Source organism: Mastigoproctus giganteus, chromosome 5, assembly GCF_048544385.1.
Source record: "Mastigoproctus giganteus isolate SK-2022 chromosome 5, ASM4854438v1, whole genome shotgun sequence".
Taxonomy (NCBI): domain Eukaryota; kingdom Metazoa; phylum Arthropoda; class Arachnida; order Uropygi; family Thelyphonidae; genus Mastigoproctus; species Mastigoproctus giganteus.
Window position 1 is genome coordinate 144223636 of NC_143579.1, and position 22144 is coordinate 144245779.

A 22144-nucleotide genomic window follows, 5' to 3' on the forward strand; every position below is an offset into this window, starting at 1 on the left:
CAGTTCCAAAAGGCGTGAAATATCACCAAAAGAGGGTTAAAGGAACTACCAAATGATAACAAAATCAAAATAAATTAAATTAAAATAAGATAGATTGACCATCATGCCCCATCTCGATAGAGGACCACGAGGCCAATAATGGTCATGGAATCGCTGCATTTCAATCGCTATACAAATCATCACCATGGTGAAAAGATCGAAGTACCAATTCACCCTCCCTCCTCCGATCGATCCACCAATGCAGAGGATTTGGACGGCGGTGGTCCTTATGCAGCGAAAAATAAAATATAGAACAGACAGCACTCTAGAGTAAAGCCACACCACTGACATACTGTAAGCTGAATCAGCTTATATAAAAGAAAAAAGGAAAATAGATGGCGACACAGGCATTGCTAAATTAGCATATCGACCCGTTACTATTGAATATTAAATGTTAACGAAAGTTAAATTATAATAAAATAAATAATTAATTAATTGAGCATTCATTAGAGGCAGCAACTTGCAATTCCTCCATATGAAGCCGAAATATATACTATCATTGAATTATATTAAATAAAGTTAAATTATAATGAAATAAATAAATCCTTAAGTGGTGGATCGATCGGAGGAGGGAGAGTGAATTGGTACTTCGATCTTTTCACCACGGTGATGATTTGTATAGCGATTGAAATGCAGAGATTCCATGACCATTATTGGCCTCGTGGTCCTCTGTCGAGATGGGGCATGATGGTCAGTCTATCTTATTTTAATTTAATTTATTTTGATTTTGTTATCGTTTGGTAGTTCCTTTAACCCTCTTTTGGTGATATTTCACGCCTTTTGGAACTGGTACCTTTCAGGGGGGGTACCGCTAAATTAATAAATAATTGGCATTATCCTAAATTTTGTATAGTTTTTGTTAATTGGATTTAAAGATCGAAATTATATAAGGGTCTTTGGGGCTACTAATTATATCTATTCCTTTTTTCGTTCGATTGTTTATTTGGGTTATTTTATGTTAATTTTTGCTCTACAGTTTTTACCATACTACTGGCTTATGTTATATTTTATTAAATTTAAAAAATTGGATGTATTTCAGCTTCATATGGAGGAATTGCACGTCGCTGCCTCTAATGAACACTTAAGGATTTATTTATTTCATTATAATTTAACTTTATTTAATATAATTCAATGATAGTATATATATATATATATATATGTGAATAAATAAAATGCTGTGAAATTTTCAGTTTTAATTCCACCTACAATAATCCCGGGAAAAGAACATTTTTATCCGGGGATCCCGGAATTACTGAACTTGTAGTATCACTTCTCAAACAATATTCTAACCCCACAAACAATGGTTACAAACAATGTTCTAACCCTGCCTGTGGCATCACCAGCAATGCTGTTGGTGGTGATGCCACAGGTGGTGGTGCTGCAGATCCCAAGCCAAGAGTCTGAAATATTAATTAAACAAGTTTTCTTTATTTCTTTATAACTGAAGATTTGAAACAGTTAGTTTAAGGGTTTGCCACTGATGTGGTTCAATCATTTAAATTTAATCATTTTAATTATAATAAATCACTTACTCTACCATGTGATATAGTAGTGTAGTATCTATTGCTTCATTAATATAATAATGAACAATCACATCCAGTAAGAATTCTTTCCCATACTAGAAGAGTTTGATCCATGTAACTATAAACTTGTAACTCTGACTCCTTCAGCAAAAATAATTACAATATCTATGATAAATCCACGTTGAAGAATTACCTCAATAATAAAATATTAATGAAATGACTGGTCACAACAAATATTGTAAAGAATTTGCAAAATAGTAACATACCTGTAATAATACCAGGAGCAGTAGCAGCAAGAACAGGGGTTGGTAAAAGGGAAGGAGATACGAGTCCAGGAGGACCTATGGCAGGAATAGCCAGTCCTGGTGGAGGTATCACAGGACTCATACAGGTTGATGCTGTTGGTGGTGATGCCACAGGTGGTGGTGCTGCAGTTCCCAAACCAAGAGCCTGAAATATTAATTAAACATTTAATATGATTTATTTTGACTGATCATTTTTAAAGTATAGAATATATAAATTGGAATGTGCTAAAAATATATGAATAAAGAATAAATCAAATGGCTATTTTTTATTAAACGGTAACAAATTATCTCAAGCCATGACCAGATAATTCGTTATATTTCAAGCTTCCAGGCACACATATCAGATCACCAATCAAGGTTCACTCTTTATTAAGTCTTCTTTCTTTTTCATAACAGAGCCAGGTAGCTTCTCACACTGAAACTGACAGAACTTATGCCACAAAACATCTACTGCTTCATCTATTTCTTTATCAATACCAAGAACCGCTGGATACTTATCCACACAATTTCGAACTTAAACATGATCCACTTGAAACTGATGAAATTTGTTTCCCCAGCATTTATAAAAACATGATATTTCAATGGGAACTTGTGCACGAGGAAGTCACATGCAACATTCTTTGAGGAATTCATTTGGGAAGAGGATGCCAGAAGTAAATTTAACTGTAATGGAGCTAAATGATTTTGGGTGAGGGGAAAGTGGATGAGAAATTGTAGAAGTTAAATATAAAAAAAGGAACCTGGGCTGGATGGGATCTATTAAATTTGGCAAACGATGCAAAGAAAAATAGCAGAGTTCTTTTCTTATGTAAACATTAGAAAGAGATAAATTGCACAAGTCCACTTAAAATTGATGATTTACCTGTAAATGATCCTACTCAGGTTGCTGACAGGCAGAATAGGTATTTTTCATCTACATACATGCACGAGGAATTCATTTGGGAGGAGGATGCCAGAAGTATATCGAACTCTAACAGCGCTAAACGATTTGTGTGAGAGGAAAGTGGAAGAGAAATTGTAGAAGTTAAATATAAAAAAGGTAACTGTGCTAGTGGGATCTATCCAATTATATTACGGTAGGCAGCAAAGGAGGTAAGCAAACCATTAGCCATAATTATGAGAGCATCTTTGGATTTAGGGGAAGTACCTGTGGACTGGAGATGTGCAAATGTATTTCCAACTCACAAAGGTTGATAATGAGTAATTACACACTTTTTAGCTTAATTTATATTACCAGGGAAAAAAATGGGATCACTGATTAAAGCAGCATTTCCTAAACTTTTTTAGTAATGGAACACTTTTCAACTCACAATACATTTACAGAACATTTTTCATCTCGCAATATACTTATGGAACACTTAGAAAACACAAGTTTAGTGAGAGCAAAAGAACTACTTGCTAATATTTTATTACATATGCATGGTGAATCAGGAGCACTTTATTTCCAACATATGTAAAGCCGAAATCCAAATAACTGTCATCATACTCTCATTTTTGTCTTTTATTAGTTGGTTCCTGTTTTTTCACTTGGGATTTTTGGGGAACAAAAGGCTGCGATTGTTCATTCTCACTTTGAAGTGCGACAATATTGTGTTCATTTTTATCGACCACAGTTGCACTACTAGAAGTACTTTGCTTCTCGTTTTAAAGTTTCTTTTTTCGACCACAAATCCATGATCATTTATTCTAATAATAATATTTTGAAATACTGAAAATTATCAAAAAAAAAAGGAAGTGAGTTTAGTTATGATACTGATTCACTTCCCCCTTTGCCTCAACCCATGAAACATTTAGTGCAGGCTAAATGGCATATTAGACCACTACATTGCTACTTTTTCGTAGATGTCACATAGCAGATTAGCGCTCAATATTACACAGAAGCAGGTTTACATTCCAACAATCAGTACGGTTTTAAGCAGGGCAATTCTATGGATGATGCCATGCAACACCTACTGACAAAAGTTAGAAACACAGGAGAAATATATGCTGGCAATCTCCATTGACTTTGCTGGGGCATTTGACTCTTTGGTGGCCTAGTGTCCTTAGGAGACTCGGCCAGGCAAATGCCCAACTAAACCTCTATAAGGTAATAAACAGCTACCTCATAGCCAGAAGTGTCTCAGTATGCACAAGGTTCCAGGAATTGACATGCCCTGTGAATAAAGGCTGCCCGCAGGGTTCAATCCTTGACCCTTTCTTCTGGAACACTGTTCTGGACAAATTTCTGCCCTTGGATTTGGGCCCTGTGGAAAGCCTGGCCTTTGCAGATGACATGATTCTCCTTGTGAAAGGTAACACGCAAGTGGTTGTAGAGCAAAGATCAAATGCTGCCCTCTTGCAGCTGCAGGAGTGGGCACAAATGCAAATGCTCAAAATATCGCCTGAAAAAACCAAACAAATACTTCTTAAAGGCAATTTGGACATAAGAAGACGTCCCAAATCAAAATTAACACAACCACTATCTTAAGAGCGGTCTTCGATTCAAAATTAACCTTTTACCCCCATTTGATCTACTTGGTGAAGAAAGTGAGAAATTATGCAGGTACGATTGCCAGGATCAGTTGAGCAGACTGGGGACTCAAAAGCAAGACCCTGGTAATCATATACCATGCAATGTTCCTACCTGTTATCACCTATGGAGCCGGTGCGTGGTTCACCCGCTCGGCCATAGTAAGAAATAGGAATAAATTAGAATTGATACAAAGGACAATACTACTCACTATTACCAGAGCATGTCGCACAGTAAGCACACCTGCACTACAGTTGGTGGCCGGAGCTCTCACACTTTACTTGGAAGTAGCCAAAAGAGGCTTATATTATAGATTTAAAAAGGGCATACCCACAGAATTTCTGGGGATAGCCCTTGATACAACCAACACCTTCAATGATATAAGAAAAAGAATAGCTAAAAAGCTCCATGAGCTACGGTAAACAAAGTGGGAGCAGGAAACCAGAGGTCTGGTTACCAAACAGTTTCTGCCACGGGTGTCAATGGTTAGCCCAAAGCCATTTAAGTGGTATGCCCCTGGACTCTTTACAACATTTATATTGACAGGTCACGGCTCCCTAAAGGCAAAACTAACCTCCTTAGGGATGACTGATGCCAAACTGACACCAAACTGCACTTGTGGTGAAAGTGAAGACCGGGCACACATTCTATATGAATGTATAATATATGACATCCCCAGAACAGAGCTAATAAAACAGATTGGCTCCCTTCCCAGGGGAGAAGAACATCTGTTCATCATAGAAGAGGAAAATTATAAAGCTTTTACATCTTTCACACAGAAAGTATTCGAAATGCACAGAACAATAAAAAGAATGGCAATTCACCCCTCCCCAAGCAATTAATCAATAATTAAAACTGCCCAAGTTTCCCGACATGCCCAGACGATGAATTAAAAATTGTCAGGATAGTAGTATTCCGGCCCCTGACATGACAAAACTCCTCTGGACTACCCTGCCATGTGTAGGAACCTGGGTTCCCACACCAAATAAGTAACCATGTAGGGGAATGAGATGTACAGGCAGCCGGGGAAGCAGATTAGCTGAAAAATATCAGGAAGCTAGTAGCAAAGGGATGCAATGTAGAATGAAAGATAGAATGAATAGGCTGGGCACTGAGTGAACTAGGAATTATGGAAAAAGGGAATAAATGGCAGTTTTGGTGAAAGAAAGAGTGACCTACCATGAGAGAAAGAGAGAGTGAATGGGAATGAGTGGAACAGCAAATATAATTGGCCGAAAGAATACAAAGTTAAAAATAACTTACATTACTTTATATATACTGTACTAACAAACATTTACTAACCACATAAACACTATCACTGCATTCTCCCCTGGCCTGCAAAGAAAAAACTTTCGGCTAGGCCTGCACCACAACTGAAGAATAACAGTAAGTTGAGGTGCCCAGAGAGTGCAGTGCAGAAAGTAAGAATCGAATAAATGACATGAGTGCTAGAAGAATGAATAAAAGTGTAAGTGTGTGAGAATTGTTGTTGTTGTTATTTGGTTTTTAGGAGCATTAGCAACTAAGGCCATATTGCTCCAGGGATATGCAGTGGTCATTCCCTGACCTTTCTGCATCCTCCATATTTGGTGGTCATGGGCTCGAACCCCAGTCTAATCAAGAAGCGTGTGCTACGCGGCAGTGCGTAGCGTGTGCTACGCACTGCCGCTCCTGCCCACCTGGCTACGGAGGTGCCCCGTGTGTGAGAAAAAGAACACAAACCATAAATGTTAAGTACACTAACCCTAGTTTTAATTAGTATATAAATTTACAATACACATCACTGTATCCCCTCCTGGTGTGTGATGTTGGCTAGTGGCTGCACGTGTTCGGACTGTTTGAAACAGAGAGCGGGAATTATAGAAGCCAATTCAGAAGGAAGTGCCCACAGAAGTATCTGTAGAAGAGGCATACAGCAGAAACATTACCGTGTATGAGACAGCAAGTGGAGAGACTCTTTTAGAGATGAATCATTAATTAACCTAACTGTCCTCTTCTGAATGGAATTAAGAAGCCTGAGAGAGGTTTTGGGGACACCAACCCAGATGTGGGAACAATATTCCACGGTAGGGCGGATTTGCCATTTATACAGAGTGAGCAGCTGTTTGGGAAAAAAGTAGTGCCGAGAGCGAAAGAGAAAAACCAAGTTTTTAGATACAGAGAAAGCAATATTTGTAATGCGCTTGTGCCAAGAGAGATTAGAAGTCAGGGTAATCCCCAAAAGAGATATATCATTTTGTCTAGAAATCGGAGTGTCACCAAAGATAATCATAGGAGCAGAAGAATCCTTTTTGCTAGATATAAGACAAGACAGAGTTTTAGAAGGGTTGAAATCAACTAAGTTGTATTTGCCCCACTGGAGATTTACCTGAAAATCAGCACTTAAGGAGTTGGTAGCAGATTTTCGAGAAGTTGAAGCCGATTGAGCAGGCCAAGGTTTCTCAAAATGGAAAGTGAAATGCAATGTGCTATCATCGGCAAAACTATGGATAGAGTTTCCAGTCAATGGAAGGAGGTCATTAATATACAAGAGGAAAAGAGTGGGGGAAAGAACTGAACCTTGGGGTATTAGTGGAGAAGTTAGAAGACAGAGAGCCATCTACCATCACCCTCAGTGAGTGATCAGAGAGAAAACTGGATGACCAATTATCCTGATAAGGCCTGACGTAGCCCAGTGGTCAGGAGCGAGAGTGCATAGCATGCGTTCTTTGAGTGGACCGGAGTTCAAGCCCCTGACTACTAAATACGATAAATATTTGTATTGAAGATTTATTGTAAACTCTACTGACTTGGTTGTTGTGCCGGAGTATAAACAGAAAAAAAAAAAAAAATTTACTAAAAACAGTTGGCAAACCATAAGATGGAAGCTTGTTTAAAAGACCTTTATGCCAAACACGATCGAAAGCCTTTGAGATGTCAAGAGCAACTACTTGTTGCTCTTGACAACCTTTACATTAAATTAGTCCATAAATGGGTAACATAAGCCAGAACATCACCAGTGGATCGACACTGACGGAATCCATACTGGAGATCGTTGAACAGACGAAAGGTTTCTAGGCAGTTTAAGAGTTGGCGGTTAATTTATTTCTCAGTTACTTTAGAAAGAGTGTAAATGGAATGGGACGATAATTGGATGGGAGGGATTTGTCACCCTTTTCAGGAGCTGGCTGAATATGAGCAAATTTCCAAGTAGATGGAAAAACACCTTTGGAATAAGAAAGTGAAAAAAGGCGGCAAAGAATAGGAGTAAGTTCAGGAGCATAGGTTTTGAGAACAAGTGGAGAAATACCACTGGGACCTGGAGCTTTTGATGGAAGACCACAGGAGGTATTGAATGGAGTGTGTTGGGAATGGTGGGAGGTGTTTCACCAAGATCATTAATACATGAGTTGGAAGAAAAATGGAATGCTAGCAGGTCAGCTTTATCCTTAGCTACAGAACCATCTGGTTTGGACAGAGGTGGGAGCAGAGATGGGCAAAAGTTGCAGCCAATAGCTCTGGCAAGAGACCAGAATGCCCGGCTACCATTAGGGCAAGAAGCAACTTTTCTACTCTTAGCCTGTTCAAACTCTAGGTTTGGACTGATTAATAACTGCTTTACAATTGTTGCAAGCTTTGGTGCAGGCAGAAAATGAAACTGAAGAATTAGAAACAAGCCAATTACAATATGCAATGTTCTTCTCTTGAACAGTCTTAGTACATTTATTGGAAAACCAAGGTTTAGATCAGTGCTTCTGAAACTTTTTTGGATCACCTTCTAAAAAACCCGCCCCTTCTAAAAAAAAAAAAAAAAAAAAAGCCCTCGCCATGGCTTTTTTTTAGCCCACCAATATAAAGTGAAGCTAAGTAGAAGTAAATCGCCACATTTAACAACATTGACAATTTCTTTGTTTTGTCAGCAATTGAGATACATCACAGAAACAGGTTTCGACTAGATATAATGTTGGAAAAGAAATAAGTAATTTTTTTTACAATTCCCCACAATGCAGTATAATGGTCTTGAATTTTATTTTGTAACCAAAATTCCTGATATGAAGTTTGAAATTTTGGCTTCAGTTTAATTTCATATTGTAACTCAATCAATTTTTCTTCTACAAAACACGTTCACCATCGTCATTATTTAAAAAAGGATTTATAACCCAACTGGAATTTTCAAATTAAGGAGATCTTCGAACTTTTCCTGAATATCTCTGTGCAACGTTTCTAGATGATTACAAAAAGTTAGTAGAGTTTCATCAGCTATTTTTTCTTTTTTCTCTATTTCCAACAGATTTGGAATTTGGAAATTGATACAAATCACGTCTTCCTATGTTGTGCATAAAAAGCTTTAATTTTGAAATAAATGCTGAAATTTGAGTTTTAGCCTTAATAAGAGTTACATCTTGTCCTTGTAAATGTAAGTTCATTGAGTTGAATCTAGTAAATAAATCTGCAAGATAAGCAATATCAGTTTTCATTTTCTTGAGGTCATTACTATGGTCGTTGTTCCTATCTTCAAGAAACGCGACAACAGTATCAAAGAGTTCATAAAATCTGTTGAGATAGTTGCCTTTTGACAGCCACCGAACGTCGGAGTGAAGTAGCAATCGTTCAAAATCTTCACTGTTTTGATCACAAAGCTTTCGAAATATACGATCATTCAAAGAATGTGCTTTAATTTTGTTTAGCAGTAATAACAGTTTGTGCAAAATTGTTTTTTTCGCAACTAAATGCTGACGGTGAATGATACAATGAACAATAATAATATTTGGCACAGCATATTTTAAATAAGCCATAAAACCCTTGTAACGGCCAATCATTGATGGTGCTCATCCACCCCTGTCACCCCCTTTTATGCCTATTGCCCCCCACACCCAATACCCCCATGGATAATTCAAATGCCCCACCTAGGGGCGATATCGCCCACTTTGAGAAGCACTGGTTTAGATAAAGGACGAGATTTTAAAGTGGAGTGTGGGAAAAAGGATTCCATTCCTGCAAGAATAATTTCATTTACACGATCTGAGCAAACATTAAGATCAGAAGTTTTGAAACAGTAATCCGACAAAGGAAAAGAAGAAAAGAAATCTCGCAGATCATCCCATTTTGCATTCTTGTAATGCCAAATAACACGAGGTTGGGATTAGCCACGAGATAAAGGCTCCATTAGAGAAGAGATAATCACTAAGTTGTGATCCGAAGTGCCTAAAGGACCTCTCACTTCGACCGTGTACTTAGAAGGGTTGTTTGTGAGAAAAAGATCAAGCACGTTGGCTGTATGATTAGGATTGTCCGGTATTCTTATAGGTAAATGAACAATCTGTGCAAAAGAAATATTCATTAGTAATTGCAAAAACCTCAGCATCTCGACCAGCTGGGTCGGTATGACTAGAAAACGGAAACCACCTGGAGTTCTGAACATTAAAATCACCAAGGAAAATTACCTCACTGTTAGGAAAGTTGGACTGGAGAAAGTCAAGTTGCAAAGAGAGGAAGTCAAAGAGCTCCAAGTGATTAGTGAAGTTGGGAGAAAGGTAGAGAGATTTTAAGCCAAAGAAGATCAAAGAGAGGAGATTCCAAATTGCCAAGTATCACCTTTGAGGCGAAAGGAATCACACAGCGAATAATTTGGGCATCTGAGATGAGCGGTAGTTGAATCAACAGATAACTGAGATTCTGTAAGAAAAAGTACATGGGGTTTGGCAGACTACAAGTGAAAATGGACATCGTTGAGATTAGAATTGAGACCACGTATATTTGTGAAATGAATTAGGAAGTGTTTGGGAGGTTCAGATCTTTTCGCAGGATAAGCTTGCTCTATTAGTTTGACAATTCATGATGTATTCAATAGTAAGAAAAAGTGGGTGGGATACGCTGTATGAAGTAATGAAATTTTTAGACATGGCGTATACATGTTAAGAATATACCCAGATGCTTGACATACGCCGCCTCGACAATGCCCCCCCACATACAGACTACTCGGTCTCCCTCCAGCTACTATCTGGCAGAGTAGAGGTAGCAAGATTATACACTAGCTGATCCGGAATCATCCTAGAGAGTTACCAATAGGTTCGGTCCAGTGTACTAACTAGCAGCCGGCCTGCAAACATCGTTTTAGGGCTGTACCCTCGAAATGTAAGGAATATTGGATCTCGCCACGATGTTCATCATAATCTCAAAAGTCATCAATCATACTGCATGATGGAAGAGATGGGGAAGGGTTGACCGGAACTTTGCTCTAGTGGTGTTTCCCAACCTTTTTTTTAATCATGCACCACCTAAGTCTTTCTGAAATTCTGATGCCCCCTATGTTACGTTGGAAAACACCGATATACATATTTTTTATATTCAAAAATTTAATTATTCCCTAAATACAACTTGTTCAGGACACAAGACTTAGGTTTTAGGAAGAAATCATTAGGAAATTATTAAGAAAAAAACATTAAGTAAATTTTCAAAACATATAATAGACAACTAAAATTCAAGTACAAAATAATTTATACGAAAGATTTTTCTATAATATTTTAATTTTTAGTAATTATTATTTAATTGTTTAATAATTTCAACATTCCATGTGAAGTCACTTCTAGATGAGTGCACTAAATTTAGTGAGACCCTTGTGCTTGATGCTTGCCGCAGAGAGATTTTATATTGGGCTCCAATTTAGTCAGCTCAAGTCTCCCCGTTTTGTGATATCCAGTCGATTTCTTTTTTTTAGTAACAAATCATTTATGGCGCTAAATCCACATTCAGCTAAATATGAAGATGGAAATGGTAACAATAGCTCTCTTGCAAAGTTGGTTGCATTTGGGTATTTACTTTCTGTTTCATCACAAAGCCATGCCATCGCTCCTTTTATATTGAATAAAGTTTTAACTGACTCATCATTTTGCATTTCTGAGAGTTCTTCTTGGTACTGCATTGATAGATCAGACAAATCCACTAACATTGGTTGCATCATCCAGGTTGGAAAATCAATTTGTTTTAAATCAGAAAACCTTTCTTTTAAATCAGCGTACAGAATTTTCAGATGATCGACAATAACAAGTACAGCAGTATCAGTCACTTCACATTTTTGCAGCCAACGAAACTGTTCAAAAATTTTGTTACAAATATATTTTTGACATAATTCAATAAATGTAAGAAACCAAATATCTCGCTTTTGCATTGACGACAGTTTTATTTGTTCCTTGAAGTTGTTTATTTAATATATTTAGTTTTTCAAAGATGTCGGCTAAATAACTCACAAATGCTTTACCATCGACCATTAACAGATGCTTCATTTCAGGTTTGTCACTTTAAAAGTCACTAATAGTATCAAATAGTTCCATAAATCTTTTCAAGCAGTTCACTTTCGAGAGCCACCTTATTTCAGTGTGAAGTAAAAGTCTCACATGGTCTACATTTTGTTCTTCACAAAAAAGCTTGAAGAGTGCTCACATTTGGCATTAGCTTTAATAGCATTGACACACTTTATAACTGATTTTAGTACTTCATTAAGAACAGGTGAAATATTTTTAGCTACCACGTTTTCCCTATGAATAACACAATGCACAAGAAGCATTTCTGGATTCTCATCTTTCATCAATTTTAAGCAGCCATTTTCCTTGCCCACCATATTAGGAGCACCATCTGCAGCACAAGATGTTATATTTTTCATTGGTATATTATTGTCATCTAAGTAATTTTTTAGCTTATTATATATATCTTTGGAGGTAGTGGTGTTCTCTAATGATTTACAGAATAAATTTCTTCAGCAAAATTACCTTTATCAATATATCTTACATAAGTTATCAGTACGGCTTCACTGTCTCTCAAAGCTGATTCATCCATTTGCACTGAGAATTTTCTTGTTTTCAGCTTTCCAACAAGTTGTATTTCAATATCTTCACTCATTTCATCTATTCTTCTGCTAACAGTATTGTTATTGAGTGGCATAGCTTTCACGTCTTTGTCATCTTTTTCCAGAACTGTTTTAAGAAATGCTGATATTGATGGTTTGATTAAATTCTCTCCTATAGTATGATTTTTCCCAGATTTAGCAATGAGTAAAGAAATTTCATAACTAGCCTCAAGAGTATGATTGACAATTGTAGTATGAGCAATACACAGAGACTTTAATGTTGCTCTTTTTTCAAAATTCTTCTTTAAAGTTTGAAAGTAATTTAAATCTGAATTTACATGAGCATTATGTTTTGCCTTCAAATGCGCCTCAAGACGACCTCACTTCATTGATTCGTTGGTCAAGCATTGTTGGCAAAAAAGACAAAAAAGGTGAACTTTTGATCGTGGAGAGCGGGTATGAAACCAAATTTTAAGTATTCCTCTGAATACTGATGAACTTTTTTTTTTACTTGCACTACTCATTTTACTGTGCAACTGAAAGAAGTAAATATAAGATAAATCAAAAACCAAAAATAAACTATGCATTAAAGTTAATTTAATTTTATTTCACTATATCAAAATTAATTATTAGTACGCTTTTTGAATGAATAAATCACACAAATTACTGAATTCGGGCTATTAATTTGTCACTTATCCTGCACTTATCTCATTTGTCAAAAATGAGATACGTGCACTATAATAAAGTACTTATTATTTACTATTATGTGACACGCAGATATTTTCGTTATTGTAGTTTTAGCGTGAATAATAAATACTTGTATATTGGAATATATGCATGTTTATATGAGAGTGTGAAGTTTATTTTTCCTCTCCTGCAAATTCAAGTTTTTGGACTTATTTGCTTATTTACTGAGACCACTTAAATATACATATACGACAAATACATACCATTGTGTATCACGGTTCTTCATTAATAATAATTTTGTGCGCAGACAAAGTAATTTTTTTATTTTAATCTGAGATCGCCAAATCTATCCAAATGTACAGTCACGACACCCAAACGAGCGTTTGTATGAAAGGAATTACCTATTTCAAATAACATGCGGAGTTTGCGGTAGGCTACAGTAGACAACCACTTTGCTTGCGCATTGCGCATGCCATAAGCAATCATCCAATACAGTATGTACTATTTCTTCACTAGGCACAGTAAGCAATACTCTCTGAGCAAACTGTAGTTGATATTACTCAAAACTTTCAAGTGCAGCTCTATAGAAAGTACAACATTTAACGAATGCTTATTTCAAACTGAGATACCAACAATTCTTCTTTTGTACAAGTTAAATCATAGTAGGCGGTTGTTTTAAACTCTAGAGGAGCAATTTTTGAATTTCCCCCCTGAACAATCAAATTTCCCCCATGTGGGGCGTGGGATCCACGTTGGGAAACACCGCTCTAGAGACTAAACATGGATTTCACCACTTCAAGCCTCCAATAAGCAACGTGGTGGTATTGCACTGGTTGATGAGAGTCATCTACCACCTAGTACTGCCTGGTAACATGGAGGGGCAGCATTCCTCCACGTGGTGTGGGCACCACACCTCGACCCCTGCTTACGTTGGTTCACACCTGGGTGGTCACCCACCATGTACTTGTGCATGGAGGTCATACCCAGGATTACTAAAAGTCCCACCATCGTGAAGGTGCAAGCAGAGGATTTGGCTGTCAGAGACCGTCAGGACTTCGCCGAAATCGGGTCCAGTTGACTTGAGTTTCACCAGAATATCAGTTCCAGCAGCGTTTTAGACTTCCAGGTAGCAAGTAGAGCTTGTCTGGCATATCTGAGAGAACGTGTGTGACAACCTCAAGGACCAACAACTATTGAAAACACAAAACAAAAGAAATATTTTAGTTTGGCGCTGGATGACAGTACTGATGTAAATGACACAGATCAACTCCTTATCTTCATACTTGGAATTAATTATAATTTTGTACCAGTTGAAGATTTAGCTGATCCACAGAGTATGCATGGAACAACTACAAGTGAAAATCGTTTTGAAAATTTTTGCCAATCTATTGAAAAGATAGAATAAAATATTAAAAACGTGGTAGGAGTCACAACTGACGGTGCAAAAAAATTATGATTAGTGAAAACATTGGGCTTATGTAGAATAAACAGGAAAATTATAGATATTGGAGCTGAATGTCCATTATTAGACATTCAGGTTGGAATTCACTGCATTGTGCATCAAGCAGCTCTCTGTGGAAAAGCATTAGATCTCCAACATATGAATGTGGTTATTTCATCTGTAAATTTTATAAGATCACATGGCCTTATTCCCCGTATGTATCAACAGTTAGAAACTTAAGCTAATACAAAGTTGAAATTTTACATAGTGCAGTGAGATGACATAGTCGTGGCAAAGTGTTACATTGTTTCTTTAAACTGCATAATGAAATTGATATTTTTATAACAGAAAAAGGGAAACCAATAAAACAACTTTTGCAATTCTCCAATAAATACACAAAAGTCTTGCTAGCGTGCGAGTGACCAACCCACAAGTTCCAGTCAATATCAGGAAAGTTCAAATCCTCCATTATTAGACATTCTGATTTACTGGTCCACCCTACTTCCCTATACAACTGTTCATTGTACTCATCAGTCATTAGGCCTATAACACACTCCTACTCTCATTTTCCCTTTCCCAGTGTTTATGTCACACCAAACAGACTCAACCTTTGCACTGTCCACCCATGTCAACCAGATGCACTTCCTTAGATTTTGTCTCTTAACTAACAGCATAATCCCCCTACCTTCCTACCCTGTCTATCCTTTCTGTACACATTGTATTCCCCAAATTACAATTCTGCATTGCTTATATCTGTGTGACACATTGTCTCTGATATCCCAACAATATCTGCCTTTGATGCCTTGATCAGCACTTCAAATTTATTTACAATTTTTCTAGCACTGGTATACACGCAAGTATATATGCACCTGTTCTTACTCATTGTTACCCTAACAGAGTCCACGTATTTACTCTTTCCACAATGACTCCCAGCAGCTCTTGAAATCCCGAGCAAATTGCTCTCTAGGCTGCTACTCATTACAACAGAAGCAGTGCAAGAATCACTTTTGCCTCTGCCTATGGCTACTGTTATTCTTTTAGTCTATAAAGCTAGCAGTTTTCCGACTCATCTAATACTGCCATGATAGCATCAGCAAATATTCTTGCACACTTTCTATTTAAGTGTACCCCATCCCTGTAGAAGCAGTCTCTCCCATTAGCAAGCACAGACTACGCTGAAAAAAATTCTACCCCGTGAGCCTTGCACAATCCCTCCAAGGCCGAATTGATTGACAAGGCTCTTATCATATACTCCCTCCTATTGTGTCTGGGCAGAATTGCAGACCCTTTCAAATTTAACCCTAACTCGTGACCTTATTGCCTTTCACTTGTATTCAGCTTCGTGAGTGTCCCTTTTCACCATCCAGCAATAATCTGCTAACACGGCGGAACTCCATTTGCTTTTGTATCTTTGTTCCATGACTGCAATGTCCTGATGGAAGCACTCATCATGTTTGTCGCTGACGGCACCACAGTTTGGCGGGAAGAAATCCAGGTGCGAGTGCAAGAAATGCATCTTCAGTGACATGTTGCACCCTGTTTTTCGTAAGAAGTAATGAGATCTTCCACAAGCTTCCAGTTGCTGTCTTTAATATTTCCTTGAAACCAGTTGAAATATTTCGAAAGGTTTTCCCCGCTGATTTCTTGCTATCACTAAGGACACATTCGAACTGTTCATCTTTGTAAAGTTGCCTTATTTGTGGACCAATGAAAACGCTTGCCTTAATCTTGTCTATACTAATTTTTGGAATTTCTCTTACAAGTATGTGAATATAGGATTCCTCACTTCCAAAGCCTTTAATAAATTTTTCATGAGCCCCAGTTTGATGTGGAGCGGTAGAAGCAAAACTTTATTTGGATCTACCAGAGGTTCAAATGGTATATTCTTCATGTAAATATTCTTCTGTTGAGACCAAATCCTCTTCTCCTATTGCATATCCTTGGCACAACTATCCCACTAGCAGAGAAAGTAACAATACTTAGGGTAACCCTTTTGTAGTCCTAATAAAATAGCGATTACCTTTAAATAACCACATAACTGTCATTAATACTCTAATAGTTTACACCTAAGATGATGTTATATATGTTTGCTTATGTTTCTTTTTTGTGGACAGCATATGCAAGGGGTATTGGAGGCAGCATATTTCCATTGTGTAATAACCCAGCCTTAAGGCTAACATGCGAAGCATCAGTAAATAGTTGCTATTCTTCGGGAATGTGACTCATGTTCATTGCTGCCATTAGACCATCAACATCCTTACAAACAGTGAGTTCATCTTCAGTTTGATAGAATTTATCATAGTCTTTATTTCGAGTAAGAAATGTTGTCACTTTCACAGAATGATCTAGAATATTCCACTGTTTAGTCTTAAGGTCAAAAGACGTGTGTTAATTTTCCCAGCTCACTTTGTGAACTTAATGGAATTTCTTATGTGGTTCAGAAGTATAAAGGTTTGGAAAAAATGGTGGATCCCTTGATGTAGACAGCTGCTGAACTTCATATATATCAAGTTGATGTTCATTAGTGTCTTCATCAGCGTGTACAGAAAAATGGTCGGGTGGTTCAGGATTAGTCAGTACTTCACTGTGAGGCATGGGACAAATTGCAGGTGGTATATTTAGGTATGTAACTGTCCACTTTTTCTTCTTTGTCATCCCTTTTCTGATAGGAGGCATATAGAAATAACAGCCTGTGATGTGATTTGTTGCTCCCTCCATATCATGGGTATAAAACGAAAGGCATAAACCGCCCCATTCAATTCACCTATACGTGGAATTTTGATGAACAGGTAGTGCACAGCATATGTGTGGAGCCCAGTTTGCCTAGTCCTGATTGCCTATTTTACATCCAAAGTAAAAGTAGGCCTTTTTTATGGCTTGAGTTAATTAGATAGTAAGAATCAGAGCTGTACTACTCAATATGTTCTACGTTGATAATAATATTAGTAAAATAATAAGAGGACTTTATCTTAATATAGTGTGTAGAACACTTCCATATGATACCCTCCAGAAATTAAAACGGAAAAAACGAAAAAAATCGACAACTTACTGGTACATTAGAGTAAAATAAGAAAATATAAATAATTAAATAATAAATTTAACACAATTCAAATCAATTTAAAACAATTAAAAATCAAATTAACGCAATTAAAAGAATCTAATGAAAATATTCAAAACGATTTTCCTTCCTGAAGCTGACAACGCTTTTCGACCGTATGTCGTGATCACAGGAATGAAAATTACCAAATCGGGTTAAACCTGATACTTAAATAGAGATTATTTGTCTTCGCGCATGCAGGTCCACGCATCGGAGATCAAATATGGCTGCCGAACATTAACAGAATTCTCGTGTAATTTAATTTCAACGGTTTCTGCAATTAATGGTCGCGTATAATTACATTGAATGTTAAGTATTTTGGCCTCGTTAAATAAAAAAGTATGTTTTTCGTTAATGGCATGAAAGGCTAATTCTGACGCTGCTGAACGAGAAGCACGAACTGAGGCTTCATGTTGATTTACACGAATATTAAGAGAAAATCGGGTCGAACCTTGATAAGACGAGTCGCAATCACCGCAAGAAATGTTGTATACCAGATCATTAATTTGTGTTGCGAACGCTGAAAGAACCGAGCGATTGTTCAGTATAGTGTGTAACTTCCGTATTGGCCTAGCTACAATTTTAAATTCGGTATCTTTAAAGAATCTGTTAAGCTGTTTGTGCCACTGTTCAACATATGGGACAGAAATAAAGTATTTTTTGATATTACTATTGTTGATTGGTGTAGTATTTTGTATCCTATCCTTAGCTTGTACCCTAATTCGGTTTATTGTGGTAATGGAATAACCCGTTTAAGAATCTGCTAGTTAATATTTGTATTTCTGAGTCCAAAGCAGAATCCGTCGTTGAATATTTATAGGCATTAAGAAATTGATTAAAGATAATCGATCTTTTGTAGGTGAACGGGTGATAGCTATTATAATGTAGAAGCAATAATTGTATTTTATTCGAGTCCCGGGTAAGCGTGAAATTTAGAAAGTTTAATGACTTTGTATCCGTATCCTCCCTTTCCAATATAAATTTGAGTCTAGAATGAATATTATTAAACGAATGTAAAATGTCTTGGATAGTATTACTATCGGTAATAACTAGAACATTGTCTAAATACCTCCCATAGTATGTGATACGGGTTCGAAAAGGTGTCAAATGTATCTGCTCAATCGTTGAGAGATAGATCTCTGACATTAAGCCACTCAGGCTCAAACCAATTGGTAATCCAAAAATTTGTTTGCACACCATGTCTCGAAAGGTGATGTAGTTAGCCTCAACTAACAGTTTAATTAAGTGAAAAATTTCCTTAATAGGTAGCTTCGTATAATTAATCGGTGTCGAGTTTTTATTTAACATATCCCAAATAATATCTAATGTGTATTCAACGTTTACAACGATTGAGCAAATGTATCTGCTCAATCGTTGAGACGATTGAGCAGATACATCTGACACCTTTTCGAACCCATATCACATACTATGGGAGGTATTTAGACGATGTTCTAGTTATTACCGATAGTAATACTATCCAAGACATTTTACATTCGTTTAATAATATTCATTCTAGACTCAAATTTACATTGGAAAGGGAGAATACGGATACAAAGTCATTAAACTTTCTAAATTTCACGCTTACCCGGGACTCGAATAAAATACAATTTAGCATCTATCGAAAACCTACAAACAATGGTATGCTTCTACATTATAATAGCTATCACCCGTTCACCTACAAAAGATCGATTATCTTTAATCAATTTCTTAATGCCTATAAATATTCAACGACGGAATCTGCTTTGGACTCAGAAATACAAATTTAACTAGCAGATTCTTAAACAGGGGTTATTCCACTACCACAATAAACTGAATTAGGGTACAAGTTAAGGATAGGATACAAAATACTACACCAATCAACAATAGTAATATCAAAAAATACTTTATTTCTGTCCCATATGTTGAACAGTGGCACAAACAGCTTAAAAAACAGATTCTTTAAAGATACCGAATTTAAAATTGTAGCTAGGCCAATACGGAAGTTACACACTATACTGAACAATTGCTCGGTTCTTTCAGCGTTTGCAACACAAATTAATGATCTGGTATACATTTCTTGCGGTGACTCCGACTCGTCTTATCAAGGTTTGACCCGATTTTCTCTTAATATTCGTGTAAATCAACATGAAGCCTCAGTTCGTGCTTCTCGTTCAGCAGCGTCAGAATTAGCCTTTCATGCCATTAACGAAAAATATACTTTTTTATTTAACGAGGCCAAAATACTTAACACTCAACATAATTATACGCAACCATTAATTGCAGAAACCGTTGAAATTAAATTACACGAGAATTCTGTTAATGTTCGGCGGCCATATTTGATCTCCGATGCGTGAACCTTTACGCACATGCGCGAAGACAAATAATCTCTATTTAAGAATCAGGATTAACCCGATTTGGTAATTTTCATTCCTGTGATCACGACATATACGGTCGAAAAGCGTTGTCAGCTTCAGGAAGGAAAATCGTTTTGAATATTTTCGTTAGATTATTTTAATTGCTTTAATTTGATTTTTAATTATTTTTAATTGATTTGAATTGTCTTAAATTTATTATTTAATTATTTATATTTTCTTATTTTACTCTAATGTACCGGTAAGTTGTCGATTTTTTTCGTTTTAATTTCTGGAGGGTATCATACGGAAGTGTTCTATGCACTATATTGAGGTAAACTCCTCTTATTATTTTACTAATGGTTTGAGTTAAGGAACATTTTCTGGAAGCTAATGTGATTTCTCCACATTAATAACAGAAGTCAGGCTATTCACACAATTGTGGGGCATATTAATCTTACACGACACAAATACTGTGCAAAAAGTAGGAATCTCAAAGAGAAAAACTGTTAACTGAGAAAAAATCATCCAGTACCTAGCTGTATTGGAGGATTACTGCAACAGAGTTGAAGATGCATTTGAGGCAACAACTTACTACATGATGCAGAGAGAGAGGCAACAGTTTCCGATCATGTGATACGAGTGAGGTGGTACTAAAATAGCGGTCTTGCCATAGTTTTTCAGAGAGAGCCATAGTAGATAATGTAAAGTAACTCACCAATATGGAACCACAACTGTAATTCAAGAGTCAATCTACAAATTTTAATGTGATTTTAGTGTTCAGCAGCATAAACTTAGTGAAGATTGCGTATTTTCATTTTTGTAACATTCCCTGTACAGCTAGAATAGGTACAGAGAATGGCAATGAGATTGGTGAGGGGTTCAAAGAAGTTCTTTTACCAAGAAAGGCTTCAGTTCTTCAAATTGCAACATCTGAAAATTGTTGTACCTGTCAGGTGATCTGATTGAGTTGTTTAAGGCTTTGAATGGTTTGAGCAAGCTCAATGTTGATGGGATTCTTCTTCTTGTTCAGACTACACACACACACACACACACTGGGGAGCATAAATGCAAATTAAGGAAGGTTGGTTGCAGAATCGGTGTGTGTAAACTTGACTTTGTCCAGTATGTGGTCGATTGCTTAAATAAATTAAAGGATTGATTAAACACATTATTGGAGGGAATGGATAGGTGAAATGGGATGTGTTTTTTTTTTTTTGTGTGATGCTGTATAACATTGCCTGCTTTCATGATTTAGCATTAGGATTAGCAGAGGCATACGATACAAGAAAGCAAGCTTATGCAGCATCAGTCACCCCCCTCCTATTTCACCCCCCATGCGTTACAAATGCCTGTCCACCACAGCCTTAAATTTATTTAGGCTATCAACTTTCACAACAAAAGATGGAAGTCTGTTCCACCAATCAACCACGCGCTGACTAAAGGCAAATTTCCACACATCTATTTTACAACTGTCTTTTCTCAATTTGAAACTGTGCCCCCCCCTCAAATTCTTAATCTGAGCAAGAGGAAGAATCCCATCAGCATTCAGCTTGCTCAACCCATTCAAGGCCTTATACACCTCAATCAGATCACCTCGCAGGTGTCTACTCTCTAGGCGCTGCAATTTGTAGAATGTAAGCCTTTCTTGGTAAGAGCATCCCTTTGTTCCCCCTTTACCAATCTCGTTGCCCTTCTTGGTACTCGTTCTAGCTCTACATCCTTCCTAAAATGAGGCCTCCAGACTTGTACACAGTACTTTAGGTGTGGCCTGGCCATTGCCTTGTACAAGGGGATAACCACCTCCCTGTCCCTGCTAGCAAAATTCCTATATATCATTGACAAGACTCCATGACCTGCCCTAGCAGCCCATCTGCACTGCTCAGCAAATTTCAATATTTGACTGGAAAATGAAAAATACCCCCAGGTCTTTTTCATTTTCCACTTCCCTGAGTGTAGTACCACACAGTTGGTACATTTCTCTTCGGTTATTGCTACCCATATGCAGTACTTTGCATTTGTCAATGCTAAACTTCAGTTGCCAGTTTTCAGCCCATTTGCCCAACTTATAGAGATAAAGTTGGAGTAGCATACTGTCTTTACTGTCGTTAAGAATCCTGCCAACCTTTCATCTGCAAACTTGGGCATTAAACCTGATATACCTTCATCAATATCATCGACAAATATACAAAACAACAATGGGCCCAACACTGAACCCCAGGGAACTCCACTTATAACATTTGTCCAGGAAGAGCAGTGTCCACTGATTACCACTCTCTGTTGTCTCGCACTCAACCATCCCTTTATCCACTGTAGCAACTTACGCTTAATTTGCCAATATTGACACTAATACTAATCAATTCAAGAGGAAATTTCCACCACAATATGGTG

General features: G+C 37.1%; 1 protein-coding gene across 4 annotated transcripts in view; it reads right to left on the reverse strand.

The window, feature by feature from the left end:
• The window catches only part of hfp (Poly(U)-binding-splicing factor hfp), a 654778-nt gene that overhangs the window by 88074 nt on the left and 544560 nt on the right, over positions 1-22144 (reverse strand). For all 4 annotated transcript variants that reach the window (XM_090374213.1, XM_090374209.1, XM_090374210.1 and 1 more), the window contains one exon: positions 1829-2012. In XM_090374213.1, coding sequence (XP_090230339.1) covers positions 1829-2012 — 184 coding nt within the window. The remainder of the gene's footprint in view (positions 1-1828; positions 2013-22144) is intronic.